The 25,530-nt window shown below is 47.7% G+C and overlaps 2 protein-coding genes across 6 annotated transcripts in view; one reads left to right on the top strand and one right to left on the bottom strand.

The window, feature by feature from the left end:
• Positions 1–22,153, bottom strand: part of RAB11FIP2 (RAB11 family interacting protein 2) — a 148,610-nt gene extending 126,457 nt beyond the window's left edge. Inside the window, exon 1 of the mRNA XM_056533168.1 lies at positions 22,106–22,153. Within this exon, the coding sequence (XP_056389143.1) occupies positions 22,106–22,111 (6 nt within the window). The 5' untranslated portion in view covers positions 22,112–22,153. The remainder of the gene's footprint in view (positions 1–22,105) is intronic.
• LOC130283530 (uncharacterized) overlaps positions 22,146–25,530 on the top strand; it is a 208,781-nt gene continuing 205,396 nt past the window's right edge. For 4 of the 5 annotated variants that reach the window (XM_056533164.1, XM_056533165.1, XM_056533166.1 and 1 more), the window contains exons 1-2: positions 22,146–22,221; positions 25,105–25,187. In XM_056533164.1, the coding sequence (XP_056389139.1) occupies positions 25,127–25,187 (61 nt within the window). In that variant the 5' untranslated portion in view covers positions 22,146–22,221; positions 25,105–25,126. The remainder of the gene's footprint in view (positions 22,222–25,104; positions 25,188–25,530) is intronic. The other variant, XM_056533163.1, reaches the window with a different exon arrangement.

The raw sequence follows: 25,530 nt of genomic DNA, 5'->3' as shown, positions 1-25,530 counted from the left end.
GGGTGTATATATGCAGGTGTTATATAGGAGGGTTGGTTGGGTGTATGTATGCAGGCGTTATATAGGAGGGTTGGTTGGGTGTATGTATGCAGGTGTTATATAGGAGGGTTGGTTGGGTGTATATATGCAGGTGTTATATAGGAGGGTTGGTTGGGTGTATATATGCAGGTGTTATATATAGGAGGGTTGGTTGGGTGTATATATGCAGGTGTTATATAGGAGGGTTGGTTGGGTGTATGTATGCAGGTGTTATATAGGAGGGTTGGTTGGGTGTATGTATGCAGGTGTTATATAGGAGGGTTGGTTGGGTGTACATATGCAGGTGTTATATAGGAGGGTTGGTTGGGTGTATATGCAGGTGTTATATAGAAGGGTTGGTTGGGTGTATATATGCAGGTGTTACATAGGAGAGTTGGTTGGGTGTATGTATGCAGGTGATATATAGGAGGGTTGGTTGGGTGTATATAGGCAGGTGTTATATAGAAGGGTTGGTTGGGTGTATATATGCAGATGTTATATAGGAGAGTTGGTTGGCTGTATATGCAGGTGTTATATAGGAGGGTTGGTTGGGTGTATATATGCAGGTGTTATATAGGAGGGTTGGTTGGGTGTATGTATGCAGGTGTTATATATAGGAGGGTTGGTTGGGTGTATATATGCAGGTGTTATATAGGAGGGTTGGTTGGGTGTATGTATGCAGGTGTTATATAGGAGGGTTGGGTGTATGCAGGTGTTATATATAGGAGGGTTGGTTGGGTGTATGTATGCAGATGTTATATAGGAGGGTTGGTTGGGTGTATGTATGCAGGTGATATATAGGAGGGTTGGTTGGGTGTATGTATGCAGGTGTTATAAAGGAGGGTTGGTTGGGTGTATGTATGCAGGTGTTATATAGGAGGGTTGGTTGGGTGTATATATGCAGGTGTTATATAGGAGGGTTGGGTGTAAATATGCAGGTGTTATATAGGAGGGTTGGGTGTATGTATGTATGCAGGTGTTATATAGGAGGGTTGGTTGGGTGTATGCATGCAGATGTTATATATAGGAGGGTTGGTTGGGTGTATATATGCAGGTGTTATATAGGAGGGTTGGTTGGGTGTATGTATGTAGGTGATATATAGGACGGTTGGTTGGGTGTATGTATGCAGGTGTTATATAGAAGGGTTGGTTGGGTGTTTGTATGCAGGTGATATATAGGAGGGTTGGTTGGGTGTATATATGCAGGTGTTATATATAGGAGGGTTGGTTGGGTGTATGTATGCAGGTGTTATATATAGGTGGGTTGGTTGGGTGCATATATGCAGGTGTTATATAGGAGGGTTGGTTGGGTGTACATATGCAGGTGTTATATAGAAGGGTTGGTTGGGTGTATGTATGCAGGTGATATATAGGAGGGTTGGTTGGGTGTATATATGCAGGTGTTATAAAGGAGGGTTGGTTGGGTGTATGTATGCAGGTGTTATATATAGGAGGGTTGGTTGGGTGTATATATGCAGGTGTTATATAGGAGGGTTGGTTGGGTGTATATATGCAGGTGTTATATAGGAGGGTTGGGTGTAAATATGCAGGTGTTATATAGGGAGGGTTGGGTGTATGTATGCAGGTGTTATATAGGAGGGTTGGTTGGGTGTATGCATGCAGATGTTATATATAGGAGGGTTGGTTGGGTGTATATATGCAAGTGTTATATAGGAGGGTTGGTTGGTTGGGTGTATGTATGTAGGTGATATATAGGACGGTTGGTTGGGTGTATATATGCAGGTGTTATATAGGAGGGTTGGTTGGGTGTATATATGCAGGTGATATATAGGAGGGTTGGTTGGGTGTATATATGCAGGTGTTACATAGGAGGGTTGGTTGGGTGTATGTATGCAGATGTTATATAGGAGGGTTGGTTGGGTGTATGTATGCAGGTGATATATAGGAGGGTTGGTTGGGTGTATATATGCAGGTGTTATATAGAAGGGTTGGTTGGGTGTATATATGCAGGTGATATATAGGAGGGTTGGTTGGGTGTATATATGCAGGTGTTACATAGGAGGGTTGGTTGGGTGTATGTATGCAGGTGTTATATATAGGAGGGTTGGTTGGGTGTATATGCAGGTGTTATATAGAAGGGTTGGTTGGGTGTATATATGCAGGTGATATATAGGAGGGTTGGTTGGGTGTATATATGCAGGTGTTACATAGGAGGGTTGGTTGGGTGTATGTATGCAGGTGTTATATAGAAGGGTTGGTTGGGTGTATGTATGCAGGTGATATATAGGAGGGTTGGTTGGGTGTATATATGCAGGTGTTATATAGGAGAGTTGGTTGGGTGTATGTATGCAGGTGATATATAGGAGGGTTGGTTGGGTGTATATATGCAGGTGTTATATAGAAGGGTTGGTTGGGTGTATATATGCAGGTGTTATATAGGAGAGTTGGTTGGGTGCATGTATGCAGGTGTTATATAGGAGGATTAGTTGGGTGTATGTAAGCAGGTGACATATAGAAGGGTTGGTTGGGTGTATGTATGTAGGTGATATATAGGAGGGATGGTTGGGTGTATGTATGCAGGTGATATATATAGGAGGGTTGGTTGGGTGTATATATGCAGGTGTTGTATAGGAGGGTTGGTTGGGTGTATATATGTAGGTGTTATATAGGAGGGTTGGGTGTATGTATGCAGATGTTATATAGGAGAGTTGGTTGGGTGTATATGCAGGTGTTATATAGGAGGGTTGGTTGGGTGTATGTATGCAGATGTTATATAGGAGGGTTGGTTGGGTGTATATGCAGGTGTTATATAGGAGGGTTGGTTGGGTGTATATATGCAGGTGTTATATAGGAGGGTTGGTTGGGTGTATATATGCAGGTGTTATATAGGAGGGTTGGTTGGGTGTATATGCAGGTGTTATATAGGAGGGTTGGTTGGGTGTATATGCAGGTGTTATATAGGAGGATTGGTTGGGTGTATATATGCAGGTGTTATATAGGAGAGTTGGTTGGGTGTATATATGCAGATGTTATATAGGAGAGTTGGTTGGGTGTATATGCAGGTGTTATATAGGAGGGATGGTTGGGTGTATGTATGCAGGTGTTATATAGGAGGGTTGGTTGGGTGTATGTATGCAGGTGTTATATAGGAGGGTTGGTTGGGTGTATATATGCAGATGTTATATAGGAGAGTTGGTTGGGTGTATATGCAGGTGTTATATAGGAGGGATGGTTGGGTGTATGTATGCAGGTGTTATATATAGGAGGGTTGGGTGTATGTATGCAGATGTTATATAGGAGGGTTGGTTGGGTGTATATATGCAGATGTTATATAGGAGAGTTGGTTGGGTGTATATGCAGGTGTTATATAGGAGAGATGGTTGGGTGTATGTATGCAGATGTTATAAAGTAGAATTGGTTGGGTGTATAAGCAGGTGTTATATAGGAGGGTTGGTTGGGTGTATGTATGCAGGTGATATATAGGAGGATTGGTTAGGTGTATATATACAGGTGTTATATATAGGAGGGTTGGTTGGGTGTATGTATGCAGATGTCATATAGGAGGGTTGGTTGGGTGTATGTGCAGGTGTTATATAGGAGATTTGGTTGGGTGTATGTATGCAGGTGTTATATAGGAGGGTTGGTTGGGTGTATGTATGTATGTATGTATGTATGTATGCAGGTGTTATATAGGAGAGTTGGTTGGGTGTATGTATGCAGGTGATATATAGGAGGGTTGGTTGGGTGTATATATGCAGGTGTTATATAGGAGGGTTGGTTGGGTGTATGTATGCAGGCGTTATATAGGAGGGTTGGTTGGGTGTATGTATGCAGGTGTTATATAGGAGGGTTGGTTGGGTGTATATATGCAGGTGTTATATAGGAGGGTTGGTTGGGTGTATATATGCAGGTGTTATATATAGGAGGGTTGGTTGGGTGTATATATGCAGGTGTTATATAGGAGGGTTGGTTGGGTGTATGTATGCAGGTGTTATATAGGAGGGTTGGTTGGGTGTATGTATGCAGGTGTTATATAGGAGGGTTGGTTGGGTGTACATATGCAGGTGTTATATAGGAGGGTTGGTTGGGTGTATATGCAGGTGTTATATAGAAGGGTTGGTTGGGTGTATATATGCAGGTGTTACATAGGAGAGTTGGTTGGGTGTATGTATGCAGGTGATATATAGGAGGGTTGGTTGGGTGTATATAGGCAGGTGTTATATAGAAGGGTTGGTTGGGTGTATATATGCAGATGTTATATAGGAGAGTTGGTTGGCTGTATATGCAGGTGTTATATAGGAGGGTTGGTTGGGTGTATATATGCAGGTGTTATATAGGAGGGTTGGTTGGGTGTATGTATGCAGGTGTTATATATAGGAGGGTTGGTTGGGTGTATATATGCAGGTGTTATATAGGAGGGTTGGTTGGGTGTATGTATGCAGGTGTTATATAGGAGGGTTGGGTGTATGCAGGTGTTATATATAGGAGGGTTGGTTGGGTGTATGTATGCAGATGTTATATAGGAGGGTTGGTTGGGTGTATGTATGCAGGTGATATATAGGAGGGTTGGTTGGGTGTATGTATGCAGGTGTTATAAAGGAGGGTTGGTTGGGTGTATGTATGCAGGTGTTATATAGGAGGGTTGGTTGGGTGTATATATGCAGGTGTTATATAGGAGGGTTGGGTGTAAATATGCAGGTGTTATATAGGAGGGTTGGGTGTATGTATGTATGCAGGTGTTATATAGGAGGGTTGGTTGGGTGTATGCATGCAGATGTTATATATAGGAGGGTTGGTTGGGTGTATATATGCAGGTGTTATATAGGAGGGTTGGTTGGGTGTATGTATGTAGGTGATATATAGGACGGTTGGTTGGGTGTATGTATGCAGGTGTTATATAGAAGGGTTGGTTGGGTGTTTGTATGCAGGTGATATATAGGAGGGTTGGTTGGGTGTATATATGCAGGTGTTATATATAGGAGGGTTGGTTGGGTGTATGTATGCAGGTGTTATATATAGGTGGGTTGGTTGGGTGCATATATGCAGGTGTTATATAGGAGGGTTGGTTGGGTGTACATATGCAGGTGTTATATAGAAGGGTTGGTTGGGTGTATGTATGCAGGTGATATATAGGAGGGTTGGTTGGGTGTATATATGCAGGTGTTATAAAGGAGGGTTGGTTGGGTGTATGTATGCAGGTGTTATATATAGGAGGGTTGGTTGGGTGTATATATGCAGGTGTTATATAGGAGGGTTGGTTGGGTGTATATATGCAAGTGTTATATAGGAGGGTTGGGTGTAAATATGCAGGTGTTATATAGGAGGGTTGGGTGTATGTATGCAGGTGTTATATAGGAGGGTTGGTTGGGTGTATGCATGCAGATGTTATATATAGGAGGGTTGGTTGGGTGTATATATGCAAGTGTTATATAGGAGGGTTGGTTGGTTGGGTGTATGTATGTAGGTGATATATAGGACGGTTGGTTGGGTGTATATATGCAGGTGTTATATAGGAGGGTTGGTTGGGTGTATATATGCAGGTGATATATAGGAGGGTTGGTTGGGTGTATATATGCAGGTGTTACATAGGAGGGTTGGTTGGGTGTATGTATGCAGGTGTTATATATAGGAGGGTTGGTTGGGTGTATATGCAGGTGTTATATAGAAGGGTTGGTTGGGTGTATATATGCAGGTGATATATAGGAGGGTTGGTTGGGTGTATATATGCAGGTGTTACATAGGAGGGTTGGTTGGGTGTATGTATGCAGGTGTTATATAGAAGGGTTGGTTGGGTGTATGTATGCAGGTGATATATAGGAGGGTTGGTTGGGTGTATATATGCAGGTGTTATATAGGAGAGTTGGTTGGGTGTATGTATGCAGGTGTTATATATAGGAGGGTTGGTTGGGTGTATGTATGCAGGTGATATATAGGAGGGTTGGTTGGGTGTATATATGCAGGTGTTATATAGAAGGGTTGGTTGGGTGTATATATGCAGGTGATATATAGAAGGGTTGGTTGGGTGTATGTATGCAGGTGATATATAGGAGGGTTGGTTGGGTGTATATATGCAGGTGTTATATAGGAGAGTTGGTTGGGTGTATGTATGCAGGTGTTATATATAGGAGGGTTGGTTGGGTGTATGTATGCAGGTGATATATATAGGAGGGTTGGTTGGGTGTATATATGCAGGTGTTGTATAGGAGGGTTGGTTGGGTGTATATATGTAGGTGTTATATAGGAGGGTTGGGTGTATGTATGCAGATGTTATATAGGAGAGTTGGTTGGGTGTATATGCAGGTGTTATATAGGAGGGTTGGTTGGGTGTATATATGCAGGTGTTATATAGGAGAGTTGGTTGGGTGTATGTATGCAGGTGTTATATAGGAGGGTTGGTTGGGTGTATGTATGCAGGTGTTATATAGGAGGGTTGGTTGGGTGTATATATGCAGATGTTATATAGGAGAGTTGGTTGGGTGTATATGCAGGTGTTATATAGGAGGGATGGTTGGGTGTATGTATGCAGGTGTTATATATAGGAGGGTTGGGTGTATGTATGCAGATGTTATATAGGAGGGTTGGTTGGGTGTATATATGCAGATGTTATATAGGAGAGTTGGTTGGGTGTATATGCAGGTGTTATATAGGAGAGATGGTTGGGTGTATGTATGCAGATGTTATATAGTAGAGTTGGTTGGGTGTATAAGCAGGTGTTATATAGGAGGGTTGGTTGGGTGTATGTATGCAGGTGATATATAGGAGGATTGGTTAGGTGTATATATACAGGTGTTATATATAGGAGGGTTGGTTGGGTGTATGTATGCAGATGTCATATAGGAGGGTTGGTTGGGTGTATGTGCAGGTGTTATATAGGAGATTTGGTTGGATGTATGTATGCAGGTGTTATATAGGAGGGTTGGTTGGGTGTATGTATGTATGTATGTATGTATGCAGGTGTTATATAGGAGAGTTGGTTGGGTGTATATATGCAGGTGTTATATAGGAGGGTTGGTTGGGTGTATGTATGCAGGTGTTATATAGGAGGGTTGGTTGGGTGTATGTATGCAGGCGTTATATAGGAGGGTTGGTTGGGTGTATGTATGCAGGTGTTATATAGGAGGGTTGGTTGGGTGTATATATGCAGGTGTTATATAGGAGGGTTGGTTGGGTGTATATATGCAGGTGTTATATATAGGAGGGTTGGTTGGGTGTATATATGCAGGTGTTATATAGGAGGGTTGGTTGGGTGTATGTATGCAGGTGTTATATAGGAGGGTTGGTTGGGTGTATGTATGCAGATGTTATATAGGAGGGTTGGTTGGGTGTATATATGCAGGTGTTATATAGGAGGGTTGGTTGGGTGTATGTATGCAGGTATTATATAGGAGGGTTGGTTGGGTGTATGTATATAGGTGTTATATAGGAGGGTTGGTTGGGTGTATATGCAGGTGTTATATAGGAGGGTTGGTTGGGTGTATATATGCAGGTGTTATATAGGAGGGTTGGTTGGGTGTATGTATGAAGGTGTTATATAGGAGGGTTGGTTGGGTGTATATGCAGGTGTTATATATAGGAGGGTTGGTTGGGTGTATGTATGCAGGTATTATATAGGAGGGTTGGTTGGGTGTATGTATGCAGGTATTATATAGGAGGGTTGGTTGGGTGTATGTATGCAGGTGTTATATAGGAGGGTTGGTTGGGTGTATATGCAGGTGTTATATAGGTGGGTTGGTTGGGTGTATATATGCAGGTGTTATATAGGAGGATTGGTTGGGTGTATATATGCAGATGTTATATATAGGTGGGTGGAGGGTTGGTTGGGTGTATATATACAGGTGTTATATAGGAGGATTGGTTGGGTGTATATGCAGGTGTTATATAGGAGAGTTGGTTGGGTGTATGTATGCAGGTGTTATATAGGAGGGTTGGTTGGGTGTATATATGCAGGTGTTATATAGGAGGGTTGGTTGGGTGTATACATGCAGATGTTATATAGAAGAGTTGGTTGGGAGTATATGCAGGTGTTATATAGGAGGGTTGGTTGGGTGTATATATGCAGGCATTATATAGGAGGGTTGGTTGGGTGTATGTATGTAGGTGATATATATAGGAGGGTTGGTTGGGAGTATATGCAGGTGTTATATATAGGAGGGTTGGTTGGGTGTATATGCAGGTGTTATATAGGAGGGTTGGTTGGGTGTATGTATGCAGGTGTTATATATAGGAGGGTTGGTTGGGTGTATGTATGCAGGTGTTATATAGGAGGGTTGGTTGGGTGTATGTATGCAGGTGTTATATAGGAGGGTTGGTTGGGTGTATGTATGCAAGTGTTATATAGGGAGAGTTGGTTGGGTGTATGTATGCAGGTGTTATATAGGAGGGTTGGTTGGGTGTATATATGCAGGTGTTATATAGGAGAGTTGGTTGGGTGTATATATGCAGGTGTTATATAGGAGGGTTGGTTGGGTGTATATATGCAGGTGTTATATAGGAGGGTTGGTTGGGTGTATATATGCAGGTGTTATATAGGAGGGTTGGTTGGGTGTATATATGCAGGTGTTATATAGGAGGGTTGGTTGGGTGTATGTATGTAGATGTTATATAGGAGAGTTGGTTGGCTGTATATGCAGTTGTTATATAAGAGGGTTGGTTGGGTGTATGCAGATGTTATATAGGAGGGTTGATTGGGTGTATGTATGCAGGTGATATATATAGGAGGGTTGGTTGGGTGTATATATTGTTACGCCGAGCGCTCCGGGTCCCTGCTCCTCCCCGGAGCGCTTGCGGCGTTCTCCTCTCTACAGCTCCCCGGTCAGACCCGCTGAACGGGAGCGCTGCACTGACATTCGCGATGGGGATGCGATTCGCATAGCGGGACGCGCACGCTCGCGAATCGCATCCCAAGCCACTTACACGTCCCGGGCCTCGGCTGTCATGTTCTGGCGCGCGGCTCCGCTCTCTAGGGCGCGCGCGCGCCAGCTCTCTAAGATTTAAAGGGCCAGTGCACCAGTGATTGGTGCCTGGCCCAATCAGTCTAATTAGCTTCCACCTGCTCCCTGTCCATATAACCTCACTTCTCCTTCCCTTCCCTGCCGGATCTTCTTGCCTTGTGCCAGAGAAAGCGTTAGTGTTGTCCAAAGCCTGTGTTCCAGATTTTCTGCTTTCCTCATTGACTACGAACCTTGCTGCCTGCCCCGACCTTCTGCTACGTCTGACCTTGCCTCTGCCTAGTCCTTTTGTCCCACGCCTTCTCAGCAGTCAGCGAGGTTGAGCCGTTGCCGGTGGATACGACTTGGTTGCTACCGCCGCAGCAAGACCATCCCGCTTTTCGGCGGGCTCTGGTGAAAACCAGTAGCAACCCTAGAACCGGTCCACCGACACGGTCCACGCCAATCCCTCGCTGACACAGAGGATCCACATCCATGAGGTGCCGCTGCCAAGTCTCGCTGACCTTACCACGGTGGTCGCCCAGCAATCGCAGCAAATTGCCCAACAAGAACAGCAGCTGTCGCAGTTGACCGCCATGTTACAGCAACTTCTGCTTGTCCCTGCCGGACAAATTTGATGGGGACTCTAGACTCTGCCGTGGCTTCCTGTCTCAATGTTCCCTACATATGGAGATGTTGTCGGACCAATTTCCTACAGAACGGTCTAAGGTGGTGTTCGTAGTGAGTCTTCTGTCTGGAAAGGCCTTGTCTTGGGCCACACCGCTCTGGGACCGCAATGATCCTGCCACAGCTACAGTCCAGTCCTTTGCTGAAGTCCTTAGTGTCTTCGAGGAACCAGCCCGAGCTTCTTCGGCCGAGACTGCCCTGCTGAACCTGTTCCAGGGTAATTCTTCAGTAGGCGAGTACGCCATCCAACTTCGTACTCTTGCCTCCGAATTATCTTGGAATAACGAGGCCCTCTGCCCGACCTTTAAAAAAGGCCTATCCAGTAACATCAAGGATGTGCTGGCCGCACGAGAAATTCCTGCCAACCTGCAAGAACTTATCCTTTTGGCCACCCGCATTGACATGCGTTTTTCTGAAAGACACCAGGAGCTCCGCCAGGAAAAAGACCTTGATCTCTGGGCACCTCTCCCACAGTATCCTTTGCAATCTACCCCTGTGCCTCCCGCCGAGGAGGCTATGCAAGTGGATCGGTCTCGCCTGACCCATGAAGAGAGGACTTGCCGTAGGGATAAAAATCTATGTCTGTACTGCGCTAGTACCGAACATTTCTTGGTGGATTGCCCTATTCGTCCTCCACGTCTAGGAAACGCACGCACCCAGCTCACGTGGGTGTGGCGTCTCTTGGTACGAAGTCTGCTTTTCCACGTCTCACTGTGCCCGTGCGGATTTCTCCTTCTGCCAACTCCTCCTTCTCAGCCGTGGCCTTCTTGGACTCTGGTTCTTCTCGAAATTTTATTCTGGCCTCTTTGGTGAATAGGTTCTGCATCCCGGTGACCCGTCTCGTCAAGCCGCTCTACATTTCTTCGGTCAACGGAGGGAAGTTGAACTGCACTGTGCGTTACCGCACAGAGCCCTTGCTTATGAGCATTGGACTGCATCACGAGAAAATTGAATTTTTCGTCCTGCGCAACTCCACCTCTGAAGTCCTCCTCGGTCTGCCATGGCTCCAGCATCATTCTCCCACCCTTGACTGGACCACCGGGGAGATCAAGAATTGGGGTTCTGCTTGCCGCAAGAAATGCCTCATGTCTGCTCCCAGTCCCGTCTGTCGGGCCTCAGTGTCTCCTCCTGAGCCTGGTCTCCCCAAGGCCTATAAGGACTGTGCCGTGCCTCCTCATAGCCCCCGTCCTGGTGACACTCTGCCCCGTGACAAGCTTCACCCTCTGCCCCCCCCTCCCCATTCCCACTTCTTCTGGACTACCGGCCGCTGATGTAGCTACCCAGGACTTCTTTTTCCAGAAGGAGACTCAAGAGGCGTCCCCCATGTTCTCGTCTCTTGTGAAGGGACAATGAGACAAAAAGAGGGGGAGACCTAAGGGGGGGGGGGGTACTGTTACGCCGAGCGCTCCGGGTCCCTGCTCCTCCCCGGAGCGCTTGCGGCGTTCTCCTCTCTGCAGCGCCCCGGTCAGACCCGCTGACCGGGAGCGCTGCACTGACATTCGCGATGGGGATGCGATTCGCAAAGCGGGACGCGCCCGCTCGCGAATCGCATCCCAAGCCACTTACCCGTCCCGGTCCCTGGCTGTCATGTTCTGGCGCACGCGGCTACGCTCTCTAGGGCGCGCGCGCGCCAGCTCTCTAAGATTTAAAGGGCCAGTGCACCAGTGATTGGTGCCTGACCCAATCAGTCTAATTAGCTTCCACCTGCTCCCTGTCCATATAACCTCACTTCCCCTTCCCTTCCTTGCCGGATCTTCTTGCCTTGTGCCAGAGAAAGCGTTAGTGTTGTCCAAAGCCTGTGTTCCAGATCTTCTGCTATCCTCATTGACTACGAACCTTGCCGCCTGCCCCGACCTTCTGCTACGTCTGACCTTGCCTCTGCCTAGTCCTTTTGTCCCACGCCTTCTCAGCAGTCAGCGAGGTTGAGCCGTTGCCAGTGGATACGACCTGGTTGCTACCGCGGCAGCAAGACCATCCCGCTTTGCGGCGGGCTCTGGTGAAAACCAGTAGCAACCCTAGAACCGGTCCACCGACAGGGTCCACGCCAATCCCTCGCTGACACGGAGGATCCACATCCAGCTAGCTGAATCCTAACAGTAGATCCGGCCATGGATCCCGCTGAGGTGCCGCTGCCAAGTCTCGCTGACCTACCCACAGTGGTCGCCCAGCAATCGCAGCAAATTGCCCAACAAGGACAGCAGCTGTCCCAGTTGATCGCCATGTTACAGCAACTTCTGCCACTGCTACAGCAGCAACCATCTCCTCCGCCAGCTCCTGTACCTCCTCTGCAGCGAGTGGCCGCTCCTAGCCTCCGCTTGTCCCTGCCGGACAAATTTGATGGGGACTCTAGACTCTGCCGTGGCTTCCTGTCTCAATGTTCCCTACATATGGAGATGTTGTCGGACCAATTTCCTACAGAACGGTCTAAGGTGGCGTTCGTAGTGAGTCTTCTGTCTGGAAAGGCCTTGTCTTGGGCCACACCGCTCTGGGACCGCAATGATCCTGCCACAGCTACAGTCCAGTCCTTCTTCGCTGAAGTCCGTAGTGTCTTCGAGGAACCAGCCAGAGCTTCTTCTGCCGAGACTGCCCTGCTGAACCTGTTCCAGGGTAATTCTTCAGTAGGCGAGTACGCCATCCAATTTCGTACTCTTGCCTCCGAATTATCTTGGAATAACGAGGCCCTCTGCCCGACCTTTAAAAAAGGCCTATCCAGTAACATCAAGGATGTGCTGGCCGCACAAGAGATTCCTGCCAACCTGCAAGAACTTATCCATTTGGCCACCCGCATTGACATGCGTTTTTCTGAACGACACCAGGAGCTCCGCCAGGAAAAAGACCTTGATCTCTGGGCACCTCTCCCACAGTATCCTTTGCAATCTACCCCTGTGCCTCCTGCCGAGGAGGCTATGCAAGTGGATCGGTCTCGCCTGACCCATGAAGAGAGGATTCGCCGTAGGGATAAAAATCTATGTCTGTAGTGCGCTAGTACCGAACATTTCTTGGTGGATTGCCCTATTCGTCCTCCACGTCTAGGAAATGCACGCACCCAGCTCACGTGGGTGTGGCGTCTCTTGGTACGAAGTCTGCTTTTCCACGTCTCACTGTGCCCGTGCGGATTTCTCCTTCTGCCAACTCCTCCTTCTCAGCCGTGACCTTCTTGGACTCTGGTTCTTCTCGAAATTTTATTCTGGCCTCTTTGGTGAATAGGTTCTGCATCCCGGTGACCCGTCTCGTCAAGCCGCTCTACATTTCTTCGGTCAACGGAGGGAAGTTGGACTGCACTGTGCGTTACCGCACAGAGCCCTTGCTTATGAGCATTGGACTGCATCACGAGAAAATTGAATTTTTCGTCCTGCCCAACTGCACCTCTGAAGTCCTCCTCGGTCTGCCATGGCTCCAGCATCATTCTCCCACCCTTGACTGGACCACCGGGGAGATCAAGAATTGGGGTTCTGCTTGCCGCAAGAAATGCCTCATGTCTGCTCCCAGTCCCGTCTGTCGGGCCTCAGTGTCTCCTCCTGAGCCTGGTCTCCCCAAGGCCTATCAGGACTGTGCCGTGCCTCCTCATAGCCCCCGTCCTGGTGACACTCTGCCCCGTGACAAGCTTCACCCTCTGCCCCCCCTCCCCATTCCCACTTCTTCTGGACTACCGGCCGCTGATGTAGCTACCCAGGACTTCTTTTTCCAGAAGGAGACTCAAGAGGCGTCCCCCATGTTCTCGTCTCTTGTGAAGGGACAATGAGACAAAAAGAGGGGGAGACCTAAGGGGGGGGGGGGGGTACCGACCGCTGACCGGGAGCGCTGCACTGACATTCGCGATGGGGATGCGATTCGCATAGCGGGACGCGCCCGCTCGCGAATCGCATCCCAAGCCACTTACCCGTCCCGGTCCCCGGCTGTCATGTTCTGGCGCACGCGGCTCCGCTCTCTAGGGCGCGCGCGCGCCAGCTCTCTAAGATTTAAAGGGCCAGTGCACCAGTGATTGGTGCCTGGCCCAATCAGTCTAATTAGCTTCCACCTGCTCCCTGTCCATATAACCTCACTTCCCCTTCCCTTCCTTGCCGGATCTTGTTGCCTTGTGCCAGAGAAAGCGTTAGTGTTGTCCAAAGCCTGTGTTCCAGATCTTCTGCTATCCTCATTGACTACGAACCTTGCCTCCTGCCCCGACCTTCTGCTATGTCTGACCTTGCCTCTGCCTAGTCCTTTTGTCCCACGCCTTCTCAGCAGTCAGCGAGGTTGAGCCATTGCCGGTGGATACGACCTGGTTACTACCGCCGCAGCAAGACCATCCCGCTTTGTGGCGGGCTCTGGTGAAAACCAGTAGCAACCCTAGAACCGGTCCACCGACACGGTCCACGACAATCCCTCGCTGAAACAGAGGATCCACATCCAACTAGCCGAATCCTAACATATATGCAGGTGTTATATAGGAGGGTTGGTTGGGTGTATATATGCAGGTGTTATATAGGGGGGTTGGTTGGGTGTGTGTATGCAGGTGTTATTTAGGGAGAGTTGGTTGGGTGTATGTATGCAGGTGTGATATAGGGAGAGTTGGTTGGGTGTATGTATGCAGGTGTTATATAGGAGGGTTGGTTGGGTGTATGTATGCAGATGTTATATATAGGAGGGTTGGTTGGGTGTATATATGCAGGTGTTATATAGGAGGGATGGTTGGGTGAATGTATGTGGGTGTTATATAGGAAGGTTGGTTGGGTGTATGTATGCATGTGTTATATAGGAAGGTTGGTTGGGTGTATGTATGCAGGTGTTATATAGGAGGGTTGGTTGGGTGTATGTATGCAGATGTTATATAGGAGGGTTGGTTGGGTGTATATATGCAGGTGTTATATAGGAGGGTTGGTTGGGTGTATATATGCAGGTGTTATATAGGAGGGTTGGTTGGGTGTGTGTATGCAGGTGTTATATAAGGAGGGTTGGTTGGGTGTATGTATGCAGGTGTTATATAGGAGGGTTGGTTGGGTGTATGTATGCAGGTGTTATATAGTAGGGTTGGTTGGGTGTTTATATGAAGGTGTTATATAGGAGGGTTGGTTGGGTGTATGTATGCAGGTGTTATATAGGAGGGTTGGTTGGGTGTATGTATGTATGCAGGTGTTATATATAGGAGGGTTGGTTGGGTGTATGTATGCAGGTGTTATATAGGAGGGTTGGTTGGGTGGATGTATGTAGGTGTTATATAGGAGGGTGGAGGGTTGGTTGGGCCTATATATGCAGGTGTTATATAGGAGGGTTGGTTGGGTGTATGTATGAAGGTGTTATATAGGAGGGTTGGTTGGGTGTATGTATGCAGGTGTTATATATAGGAGGGTTGGTTGGGTGTATATGCAGGTGTTATATATAGGAGGGTTGGTTGGGTGTATGTATGTAGGTGTTATATATAGGAGGGTTGGTTGGGTGTATGTATGCAAGTGTTATGTAGGAGGGTTGGTTGGGTGGATGTATGTGGGTGTTATATAGGAGGGTGGAGGGTTGGTTGGGCCTATATATGCAGGTGTTATATAGGAGGGTTGGTTGGGTGTATGTATGCAGGAGTTATATATAGAAGGGTTGGTTGGGCTTATATACGCAGGTGTTATATAGGAGGGTTGGTTGGGTGTATGTATGAGGGTGTTATATAGGAGGGTTGGGTGTATGTATGCAGGGGTTATATAGGAGGATTGGCTTGGTGTATATTAGCAGGTGTTATATAGGAGGGTTGGTTGGGTGTATGTATGCAGGTGATATATAGGAGGGTTGGTTGGGTGTATATGCAGGTGTTATATATGGGAGGGTTGGTTGGGTGTATGTATGCAGGAGTTATATATGAAGGTTGGTTGGGTGTATGTATGTATGCAGGTGCTCTATATTTCAGGGTTGGTTGGGTGTATATATGCAGGTGTTATATAGTAGGGTTGGTTGGGTGTATGTATGAAGGTGTTATATAGGAGGTTGGTTGGGTGTGTGTATGCAGGTGTTATAGAGGAGGGTTGGTTGGGTGTATATATGCAGGTGTTATATAGGAGGGTTGGTTGGGTGTATGTATGCAGGTGTTATATATAGGAGGGTTGGTTGGGTGTGTGTATGCAGGTGTTATATATAGGAGGGTTGGTTGGGTGTATGTATGCAGGTGTTATATAGGAGGGTTGGTTGGGTGTATGTATGCAGGTGTTATATAGGAGAGTTGGTTGGGTGTATGTATGCAGGTGTTATATATAGGAGGGTTGGTTGGGTGTGTGTATGCAGGTGTTATATATAGGAGGGTTGGTTGGGTGTATACATGCAGGTGTTATATAGGAGGGTTGGTTGGGTGTTATATAGGAGAGTTGGGTGTATGTATGTAGGTGATATATAGGAAGGTTGGTTGGGTGTATGTATGTAGGTGATATATAGGAAGGTTGGTTGGGTGTATGTATGTAAGTGTTATATAGGAGGGTTGGTTGGGTGTATATATGCAGGTGTTATATAGGAGGGTTGGTTGAGTGTATATATGCAGGTGTTATATAGGAGGGTTGGTTGAGTGTATATATGCAGGTGTTATATATAGGAGGGTTGGTTGGGTGTATATATGCAGGTGTTATATAAAAGGGTTGAATGGGTGTATGTATGAAGGTGTTATATGGGAGGGTTGGGGGTATGTATGTATGGCTTGGTGTATATTAGCAGGTGTTATATAGGAGGGTTGGTTGGGTGTATGTATGCAGGTGATATATAGGAGGGTTGGTTGGGTGTATATGCATGTGTTATATATGGGAGGGTTGGTTGGGTGTATGTATGCAGGAGTTATATATAGGAAGGTTGGTTGGGTGTATATATGCAGGTGTTATATAGGAAGGTTGGTTGGGTGTATGTATGTATGCAGGTGTTATATATTTGAGGGTTGGTTGGGTGTATATATGCAGGTGTTATATAGTAGGGTTGGTTGGGTGTATGTATGAAGGTGTTATATACGAGGTTGGTTTGGTGTGTGTATGCAGGTGTTATATAGGAGGGTTGGTTGGGTGTATATATGCAGGTGTTATATAGGAGGGTTGGTTGGGTGTATGTATGCAGGTGTTATATATAGGAGGGTTGGTTGGGTGTGTGTATGCAGGTGTTATATATAGGAGGGTTGGTTGGGTGTATACATGCAGGTGTTATATAGGAGGGTTGGTTGGGTGTTATATAGGAGAGTTGGTTGGGTGTATGTATGTAGGTGATATATAGGAAGGTTGGTTGGGTGTATGTATGTAGGTGATATATAGGAAGGTTGATTGGGTGTATGTATGTAAGTGTTATATAGGAGGGTTGGTTGGGTGTATATATGCAGGTGTTATATAGGAGGGTTGGTTGGGTGTATATATGCAGGTGTTTTATAGGAGGGTTGGTTGGTTGTATATATGCAGGTGTTATATATAGGAGGGTTGGTTGGGTGTATATATGCAGGTGTTATATAAAAGGGTTGAATGGGTGTATGTATGAAGGTGTTATATGGGAGGGTTGGGGGTATGTATGTATGTATGTATGTATGCATGCAGGTGTCATATGATAGGGTTGGGTGTATGTATGTAGGTGTTATATAGGAGGGTTGGCTGGGTGTATATATGCAGGTGTTATATAGGAGGGTTGGTTGGGTGTATATATGCAAGTGTTATATAGGAGGGTTGGTTGGGTGGATGTATGTGGGTGTTATATAGGAGGGTGGAGGGTTGGTTGGGCCTATATATGCAGGTGTTATATAGGAGGGTTGGTTGGGTGTATGTTTGTAGGTGTTATATAGGAGGGTTGGTTGGGTGTATGTATGCAGGTGTTATATAGGAGGGTTGGTTGGGTGTATATATGCAGGTGTTATATAGGAGGGTTGGGTGTATGTATGTAGGTGTTATATAGGAGGGTTGGTTGGGTGTATATATGCAGGTGTTACATAGGAGGGTTGGTTGGGTGTATGTACGCAGGTGTTATATATAGAAGGGTTGGTTGGGTGTATATATGCAAGTGTTATATAGGAGGGTTGGTTGGGTGTATGTATGTAGGTGATATATATAGGAGGGTTGGTTGGGTGTATATATGCAGGTGTTATATAGAAGGGTTGAATGGGTGTATGTATGCAGGTGTTATATAGGAGGGTGGAGGGTTGGTTGGGTGTATATATGCAGGTGGTGTATAGGAGGGTGGAGGGTTGGTTGGGTGTATATATGCAGGTGTTATATAGGAGGGCTGGTTGGGTGTGTGTATGTGGGTGTTATATAGGAGGGTTGGTTGGGTGTATGTATGAGGGTGTTATATAGGAGGATTGGCTTGGTGTATATTAGCAGGTGTTATATAGGAGGGTTGTTTGGGTGTATGTATGCAGGTGATATATAGGAGGGTTGGTTGGGTGTATATGCAGGTGTTATATATGGGAGGGTTGGTTGGGTGTATGTATGCAGGAGTTATATATAGGAGGGTTGGTTGGGTGTATCTATGCAGGTGTTATATAGGAAGGTTGGTTGGGGTGTATGTATGAAGGTGTTATATAGGAGGGTTGGTTGGGTGTAATATATGCAGGTGTTATATAGGAGGTTGGTTGGGTGTGTGTATGCAGGTGTTATATAGGAGGGTTGGTTGGGTGTATATATGCAGGTGTTATATAGGAGGGTTGGTTGGGTGTATGTATGCAGGTGTTATATATAGGAGGGTTGGTTTGGGTGTGTGTATGCAGGTGATATATAGGAAGGTGGTTGGGTGTATGTATGTAGGTGATATATAGGAAGGTTGATTGGGTGTATGTATGTAAGTGTTATATAGGAGGGTTGGTTGGGTGTATATATGCAGGTGTTATATAGGAGGGTTGGTTGGGTGTATATATGCAGGTGTTTTATAGGAGGGTTGGTTGGGTGTATATATGCAGGTGTTATATATAGGAGGGTTGGTTGGGTGTATATATGCAGGTGTTATATAAAAGGGTTGAATGGGTGTATGTATGAAGGTGTTATATGGGAGGGTTGGGGGTATGTATGTATGTATGTATGTATGTATGCATGCAGGTGTCATATGATAGGGTTGGGTGTATGTATGTAGGTGTTATATAGGAGGGTTGGCTGGGTGTATATATGCAGGTGTTATATAGGAGGGTTGGTTGGGTGTATATATGCAAGTGTTATATAGGAGGGTTGGTTGGGTGGATGTATGTGGGTGTTATATAGGAGGGTGGAGGGTTGGTTGGGCCTATATATGCAGGTGTTATATAGGGAGGGTTGGTTGGGTGTATGTTTGTAGGTGTTATATAGGAGGGTTGGTTGGGTGTATGTATGCAGGTGTTATATAGGAGGGTTGGTTGGTGTATATATGCAGGTGTTATATAGGAGGGTTGGGTGTATGTATGTAGGTGTTATATAGGAGGGTTGGTTGGGTGTATATATGCAGGTGTTACATAGGAGGGTTGGTTGGGTGTATGTACGCAGGTGTTTATATATAGAAGGGTTGGTTGGGTGTATATATGCAAGTGTTATATAGGAGGGTTGGTTGGGTGTATGTATGTAGGTGATATATATAGGAGGGTTGGTTGGGTGTATATATGCAGGTGTTATATAGAAGGGTTTGAATGGGTGTATGTATGCAGGTGTTATATAGGAGGGTGGAGGGTTGGTTGGGTGTATATATGCAGGTGGTGTATAGGAGGGTGGAGGGTTGGTTGGGTGTATACTATGCAGTGTTATATAGGAGGGCTGGTTGGGTGTGTGTATGTGGGTGTTATATAGGAGGGTTGGTTGGGTGTATGTATTGAGGGTGTTATATAGGAGGATTGGCTTGGTGTATATAGCAGGTGTTATATAGGAGGGTTGTTTGGGTGTATGTATGCAGGTGATATATAGGAGGGTTGGTTGGGTGTATATGCAGGTGTTATATATGGGAGGGTTGGTTGGGTGTATGTATGCAGGAGTTATATATAGGAGGGTTGGTTGGGTGTATCTATGCAGGTGTTATATAGGAAGGTTGGTTGGGTGTATGTATGAAGGTGTTATATAGGAGGGTTGGTTGGGGTGTATATATGCAGGTGTTATATAGGAGGTTGGTTGGGTGTGTGTATGCAGGTGTTATATAGGAGGGTTGGTTGGGTGTATATATGCAGGTGTTATATAGGAGGGTTGGGTTGGGTGTATGTATGCAGGTGTTATATATAGGAGGGTTGGTTGGGTGTGTGTATGCAGGTGTTATATATAGGAGGGTTGGTTGGGTGTGTGTATGCAGGTGTTATATAGGAGGGTTGGTTGGGTGTATATATGCAGGTGTTATATAGGAGGGTTGGTTGGGTGTATGTATGCAGGTGTTATATATAGGAGGGTTGGTTGGGTGTATGTATGCAGGTGTTATATAGGAGGGTTGGTTGGGTGTATGTATGTAGGTGATATATATAGGAGGGTTGGTTGGGTGTATATATATGCAGGTGTTATATACGGGTTTTATATTCAGGTGTGTGGTTGTTATACGCGGGTCTTGAATTTGGGTGTTATATCCTAGTGTATGTATGTGGGTGTTATATTTGGGTGTTATATGCAGGTGAATGCATGTTTATGTGATACATTTGGGTGTATGTATGAGGGTGTAATATACTGGTGATATATTCTGTTATATGTCTGTGAGTCTTTTATAAGGGTGAATGCATGTTGGTGTGATATATATTGGGGCGTATGTACGTGGGTGTTATATATGTGTTATATTCGGGTATATAAAAGTGAGTGTTGTCTCTGGGTAATATATTTGGTTGTAATATACAGGTATTCTATTCAGTTATACGTATGTGGGTGTTATATACTGGTGTTATACTGTGGTGTATGTGAGTGTTATATTCAGGGTGTACATATGTGAGTGTATGTGTGATGAGGTGATATATTGGGGTGTATGTGTGTTGAGGTGATATATTGGGGTGTATGTGTGTTGAGGTGATATATTGGGTGTATGTGTGATGAGGTGATATATTGGGGTGTATGTGTGTTGAGGTGATATATTGGGGTGTATGTGTGTTGAGGTGATATATTGGGGTGTATGTGTGATGAGGTGATATATTGGGGTGTATCTGTGTTGAGGTGATATATTGGGGTGTATGTGTGTTGAGGTGATATATTGGGGTGTATGTGTGTTGAGGTGATATATTCGGGTGTATGTGTGTTGAGGTGATATATTGGGGTGTATGTGTGTTGAGGTGATATATTGGGGTGTATGTGTGTTGAGGTGATATATTGGGGTGTATGTGTGTTGAGGTGATATATTGGGTGTATGTGTGTTGAGGTGATATATTGGGGTGTATGTGTGTTGAGGTGATATATAGGGGTGTATGTGTGTTGAGGTGATATATTGGGGTGTATGTGTGTTGAGGTGATATATTGGGGTGTATGTGTGTTGAGGTGATATATTGGGGTGTATGTGTGTTGAGGTGATATATTGGGGTGTATGTGTGATGAGGTGATATATTGGGGTGTATGTGTGATGAGGTGATATATTCGGGTGTATGTGTGTTGAGGTGATATATTGGGGTGTATGTGTGTTGAGGTGATACATTGGGGTGTATGTGTGTTGAGGTGATATATTGGGGTGTATGTGTATTGAGGTGATATATTGGGTGTATGTGTGATGAGGTGATATATTGGGGTGTATCTGTGTTGAGGTGATATATTGGGGTGTATGTGTGTTGAGGTGATATATTGGGGTGTATGTGTGTTGAGGTGGATATATTGGGGGTGTATGTGTGTTGAGGTGATATATTCGGGTGTATGTGTGTTGAGGTGATATATTGGGGTGTATGTGTGTTGAGGTGATATATTGGGGTGTATGTGTGTTGAGGTGATATATTGGGGTGTATGTGTGTTGAGGTGATATATTGGGGTGTATGTGTGTTGAGGTGATATATTGGGGTGTATGTGTGTTGAGGTGATATATTGGGGTGTATGTGTGATGAGGTGATATATTGGGGTGTATCTGTGTTGAGGTGATATATTGGGGTGTATGTGTGTTGAGGTGATATATTGGGGTGTATGTGTGTTGAGGTGATATATTCGGGTGTATGTGTGTTGAGGTGATATATTGGGGTGTATGTGTGTTGAGTGATATATTGGGGTGTATGTGTGTTGAGGTGATATATTGGGGTGTATGTGTGTTGAGGTGATATATTGGGGTGTATGTGTGTTGAGGTGATATATTGGGGTGTATGTGTGTTGAGGTGATATATTCGGGTGTATGTGTGTTGAGGTGATATATTGGGGTGTATGTGTGTTGAGGTGATATATTGGGTGTGTATGTGTGTTGAGGTGATATATTGGGGTGTATGTGTGTTGAGGTGATATATTCGGGTGTATGGTATATCCGGGTGTTACATTCAGAAGTACGGTATATCCGGGGTGTTACATTCGGGTGTACGGTATATCCGGGTGTTACATTCGGAAGTACGGTATATCCGGGTGTTACATTCGGGTGTACGGTATATCCGGGTGTTACATTCGGGTGTACGGTATATCCGGGTGTTATATTCGGGTGTGCGGTATATGCGGGTTGACACGCACCTCCATCCCGCAGTCTCGCTCTCCTCAGGCCGCTCAGCGGGATCTCCCGATAGCTCCGCCCAGTTTCCATAGTGACGGCAACAACGCACTTGGAGCAGTGACCTCCGCTCTGTGAGGTGAGGGGGATAGAGGGGTGTGAGGGGGGGATAGAGGGGGAATAGAGGGGTGTGAGGGGGATAGAGGGGTGTGAGGGGGGGATAGAGGGGTGTGAGGGGGGGATAGAGGGGGAATAGAGGGGTGTGAGGGGGATAGAGGGGTGTGAGGGGGGGATAGAGGGGTGTGAGGGGGGATAGAGGGGGAATAGAGGGGTGTGAGGGGGATAGAGGGGTGTGAGGGGGGGATAGAGGGGTGTGAGGGGGGAATAGAGGGGTGTGAGGGGGAATAGAGGGGTGTGAGGGGGGGATAGAGGGGTGTGAGGGGGGGATAGAGGGGTGTGAGGGAGGATAGAGGGGTGTGAGGGGGGAATAGAGGGGTGTGAGGGGGGAATAGAGGGGTGTGAGGGGGGAATAGAGGGGTGTGAGGGGGGGGGGATAGAGGGGTGTGAGGGGGGGATAGAGGGGTTGTGAGGGAGGATAGAGGGGTGTGAGGGGGGAATAGAGGGGTGTGAGGGGGATAGAGGGGTGTGAGGGGGATAGAGGGGTGTGAGGGGGAATAGATGGGTGTGAGGGGGAATAGAGGGGTGTGAGGGGATAGAGGGGTGTGAGGGGGAATAGAGGGGTGTGAGGGGGGATAGAGGGGTGTGACGGGGGAATAGAGGGGGGATAGAGGGGTGTGACGGGGAATAGAGGGGTGTGAGGGGGGATAGAGGGGTGTGAGGGGGAATAGAGGGGCGTGACGGGGAATAGAGGGGTGTGAGGGGGGATAGAGGGGTGTGAGGGGGATAGAGGGGTGTGAGGGGGGGGGTAGAGGGGTGTGAGGGGGGGGATAGAGGGGTGTGAGGGGGGGATAGAGGGGTGTGAGGGGGGATAGAGGGGTGTGAGGGGGATAGAGGGGTGTGAGGGGGAATAGATGGGTGTGAGGGGGAATAGAGGGGTGTGAGGGGGGATAGAGGGGTGTGACGGGGAATAGAGGGGTGTGAGGGGGATAGAGGGGTGTGAGGGGGAATAGATGGGTGTGACGGGGAATAGAGGGGTGTGAGGGGGGATAGAGGGGTGTGACGGGGGAATAGAGGGGGGATAGAGGGGTGTGACGGGGGAATAGAGGGGTGTGAGGGGGATAGAGGGGTGTGAGGGGGAATAGAGGGGCGTGACGGGGAATAGAGGGGCGTGACGGGGGAATATAGGGGCGTGACGGGGGAATAGAGGGGCGTGACGGGGAATAGAGGGGTGTGACGGGGGAGTAGAGGGGTGTGACAGGGGAGTAGAGGGGTGTGACAGGGGGAGTAGAGGGGTGTGAGGGGGGAATAGAGGGGTGTGAGGGGGGATAGAGGGGTGTGAGGGGGGATAGAGGGGTGTGACGGGGGATAGAGGGGTGTGACGGGGAATTGAGGGGTGTGACGGGGGGGATAGAGGGTTAGAGGGGTGTGGAGGGGATAGAGGGGTGTGAGGGGGGATAGAGGGGGTGTGAGGGGGGAATAGAGGGGTGTGAGGGGGGATAGAGGGGTGTGGACTGGGGATAGAGGGGTGTGGAGGGGGATAGAGGGGTGTGAGGGGGAATAGAGGGGTGTGGAAGTGTGAGGGGGATAAGGGGGGTGTGGAGGGGGATAGAGGGGTGTGATGGGGATAGAGGGTTGTGAGGGGGATAGAGGGGTATAGAGGGGTGTGGGGGGGATAGAGGGGTGTGCGGGGGATAGAGACGTGTGAGGGGGGATATTGGGGGTGTGTGAGGGGGTAGAGGGGTGTGATGGGGGGTAGAGGGGTATGATGGGGGGGGTAGAGGGGTGTGAGGGGGATAGAGGGGTGTGTGGGGGATAGAGGGGTGCGAGGGGGGATAGAGGGGTGCGAGGGGGATAGAGGGTGTGGGTGGGGGGGACAGAGGGGTGTGAAGGGGGATATAGGGGTGTGAAGGGGGATATAGGGGTGTGAGGGGGATAGAGAGGGGTGTGAGGGGGATAGAGAGGTGTGAGGGGGATAGAGGGGTGTGTGATGGGGGGTAGAGGGGTGTGATGGGGGGGTAGAGGGGTATGATGGGGGATAGAGGGTGTGAGGGGGGATAGAGGGGTGTGGGGGGATAGAGGGGGTGTGGAGGGGATAGAGGGGTGCGGGGGGATAGAGACATGTGAGGGGGGGATATTGGGTCTGTGAGGGGGTAGAGGGGTGAGGTAGAGGGGTATGATGGGGGGGTAGAGGGGTGTGAGGGGGGATAGAGGGGTGTGGGGGGGGATATAGGGGTGCGAGGGGGATAGAGGGGGGCGAGGGGGATAGAGGGGTGTGGGAGGGGACAGAGGGGTGTGAAGGGGGGGATATAGGGGTGTGAGGGGGATAGAGGGGTGTGTGAGGGGGATAGAGGGGTGTGATGGGGGGGGTAGAGGGGTGTGATGGGGGGTAGAGGGGTATGATGGGGGGATAGAGGGGTGTGGGGGGGGGTAGATGGGTATGATGGGGGGATAGAGGGGTGTGGGGGGGATAGAGGGGTGTGGGGGGATAGAGGGGTGTGGGGGGGACAGAGGGGTGTGGGGAGGATAGAGGGGTGAGGGGGGGATAGAGGGATGTGAGGGGGGTAGAGGGTTGTGAGGTGGGATAGAGGGGGGGTGGGAGGGGGGATAGAGGAGTGTGGGGGGGATAGAGGGGTGTGGGGGGTTAGAGGGGTGTGACGGGGGGGATAGAGGGGTGTGACGGGGGATAGAGGGTTTAGAGGGGTTTAAGGAAATAGAGGGGTGTGGGGGGGGATAGAGGGGTGTGAGGAAATAGAGGGGTGTGGGGGGGGGATAGAGGGGGTGTGAGGGGGTAGTAGGGATGGGGGGATTGTACGGGGTTGGGGGAGAGGTGTGGGGGGGGGGCAGTAGACAGGAGGGGCAGGTTGTAGTTTCACCTCTGACCTTACACTCTTGTCCCTTGCAGCAGGTGACGGTGAAGTTGTGAGATGTCGTCTGTAGAGAAGAGCGGCGCCCCTGTCCTGGACATCATTGAGGCTAAGTCTCCAGGTAATGGGGGCGGTGATGGAGGACACCCTGTATAGTGCCAGATAGACCCCCCGTTAGGTGTCACATATATACATGTATGTATTATACAGATTACTGCCCCCCCTCCTCTCCTGATCAGATGGACTGTTCTTAGGTGTCACATATATACATGTATGTATTATACAGATTACTGCCCCCCCTCTCCTGATCAGATGGACTGTTCTTAGGTGTCACATATATACATGTATGTTCTTATACAGATTACTGCCCCCCCTCCTCTCCTGATCAGATGGACTGTTCTTAGGTGTCACATATATACATGTATGTATTATACAGATTACTGCCCCCCCCCCTCTCCTGATCA

Source organism: Hyla sarda, chromosome 7 (assembly GCF_029499605.1).
Source record: "Hyla sarda isolate aHylSar1 chromosome 7, aHylSar1.hap1, whole genome shotgun sequence".
NCBI lineage: Eukaryota > Metazoa > Chordata > Amphibia > Anura > Hylidae > Hyla > Hyla sarda.
Note: the sequence above shows the minus strand (reverse complement) of the source record. Positions and strands in the feature narration are given on the sequence as shown.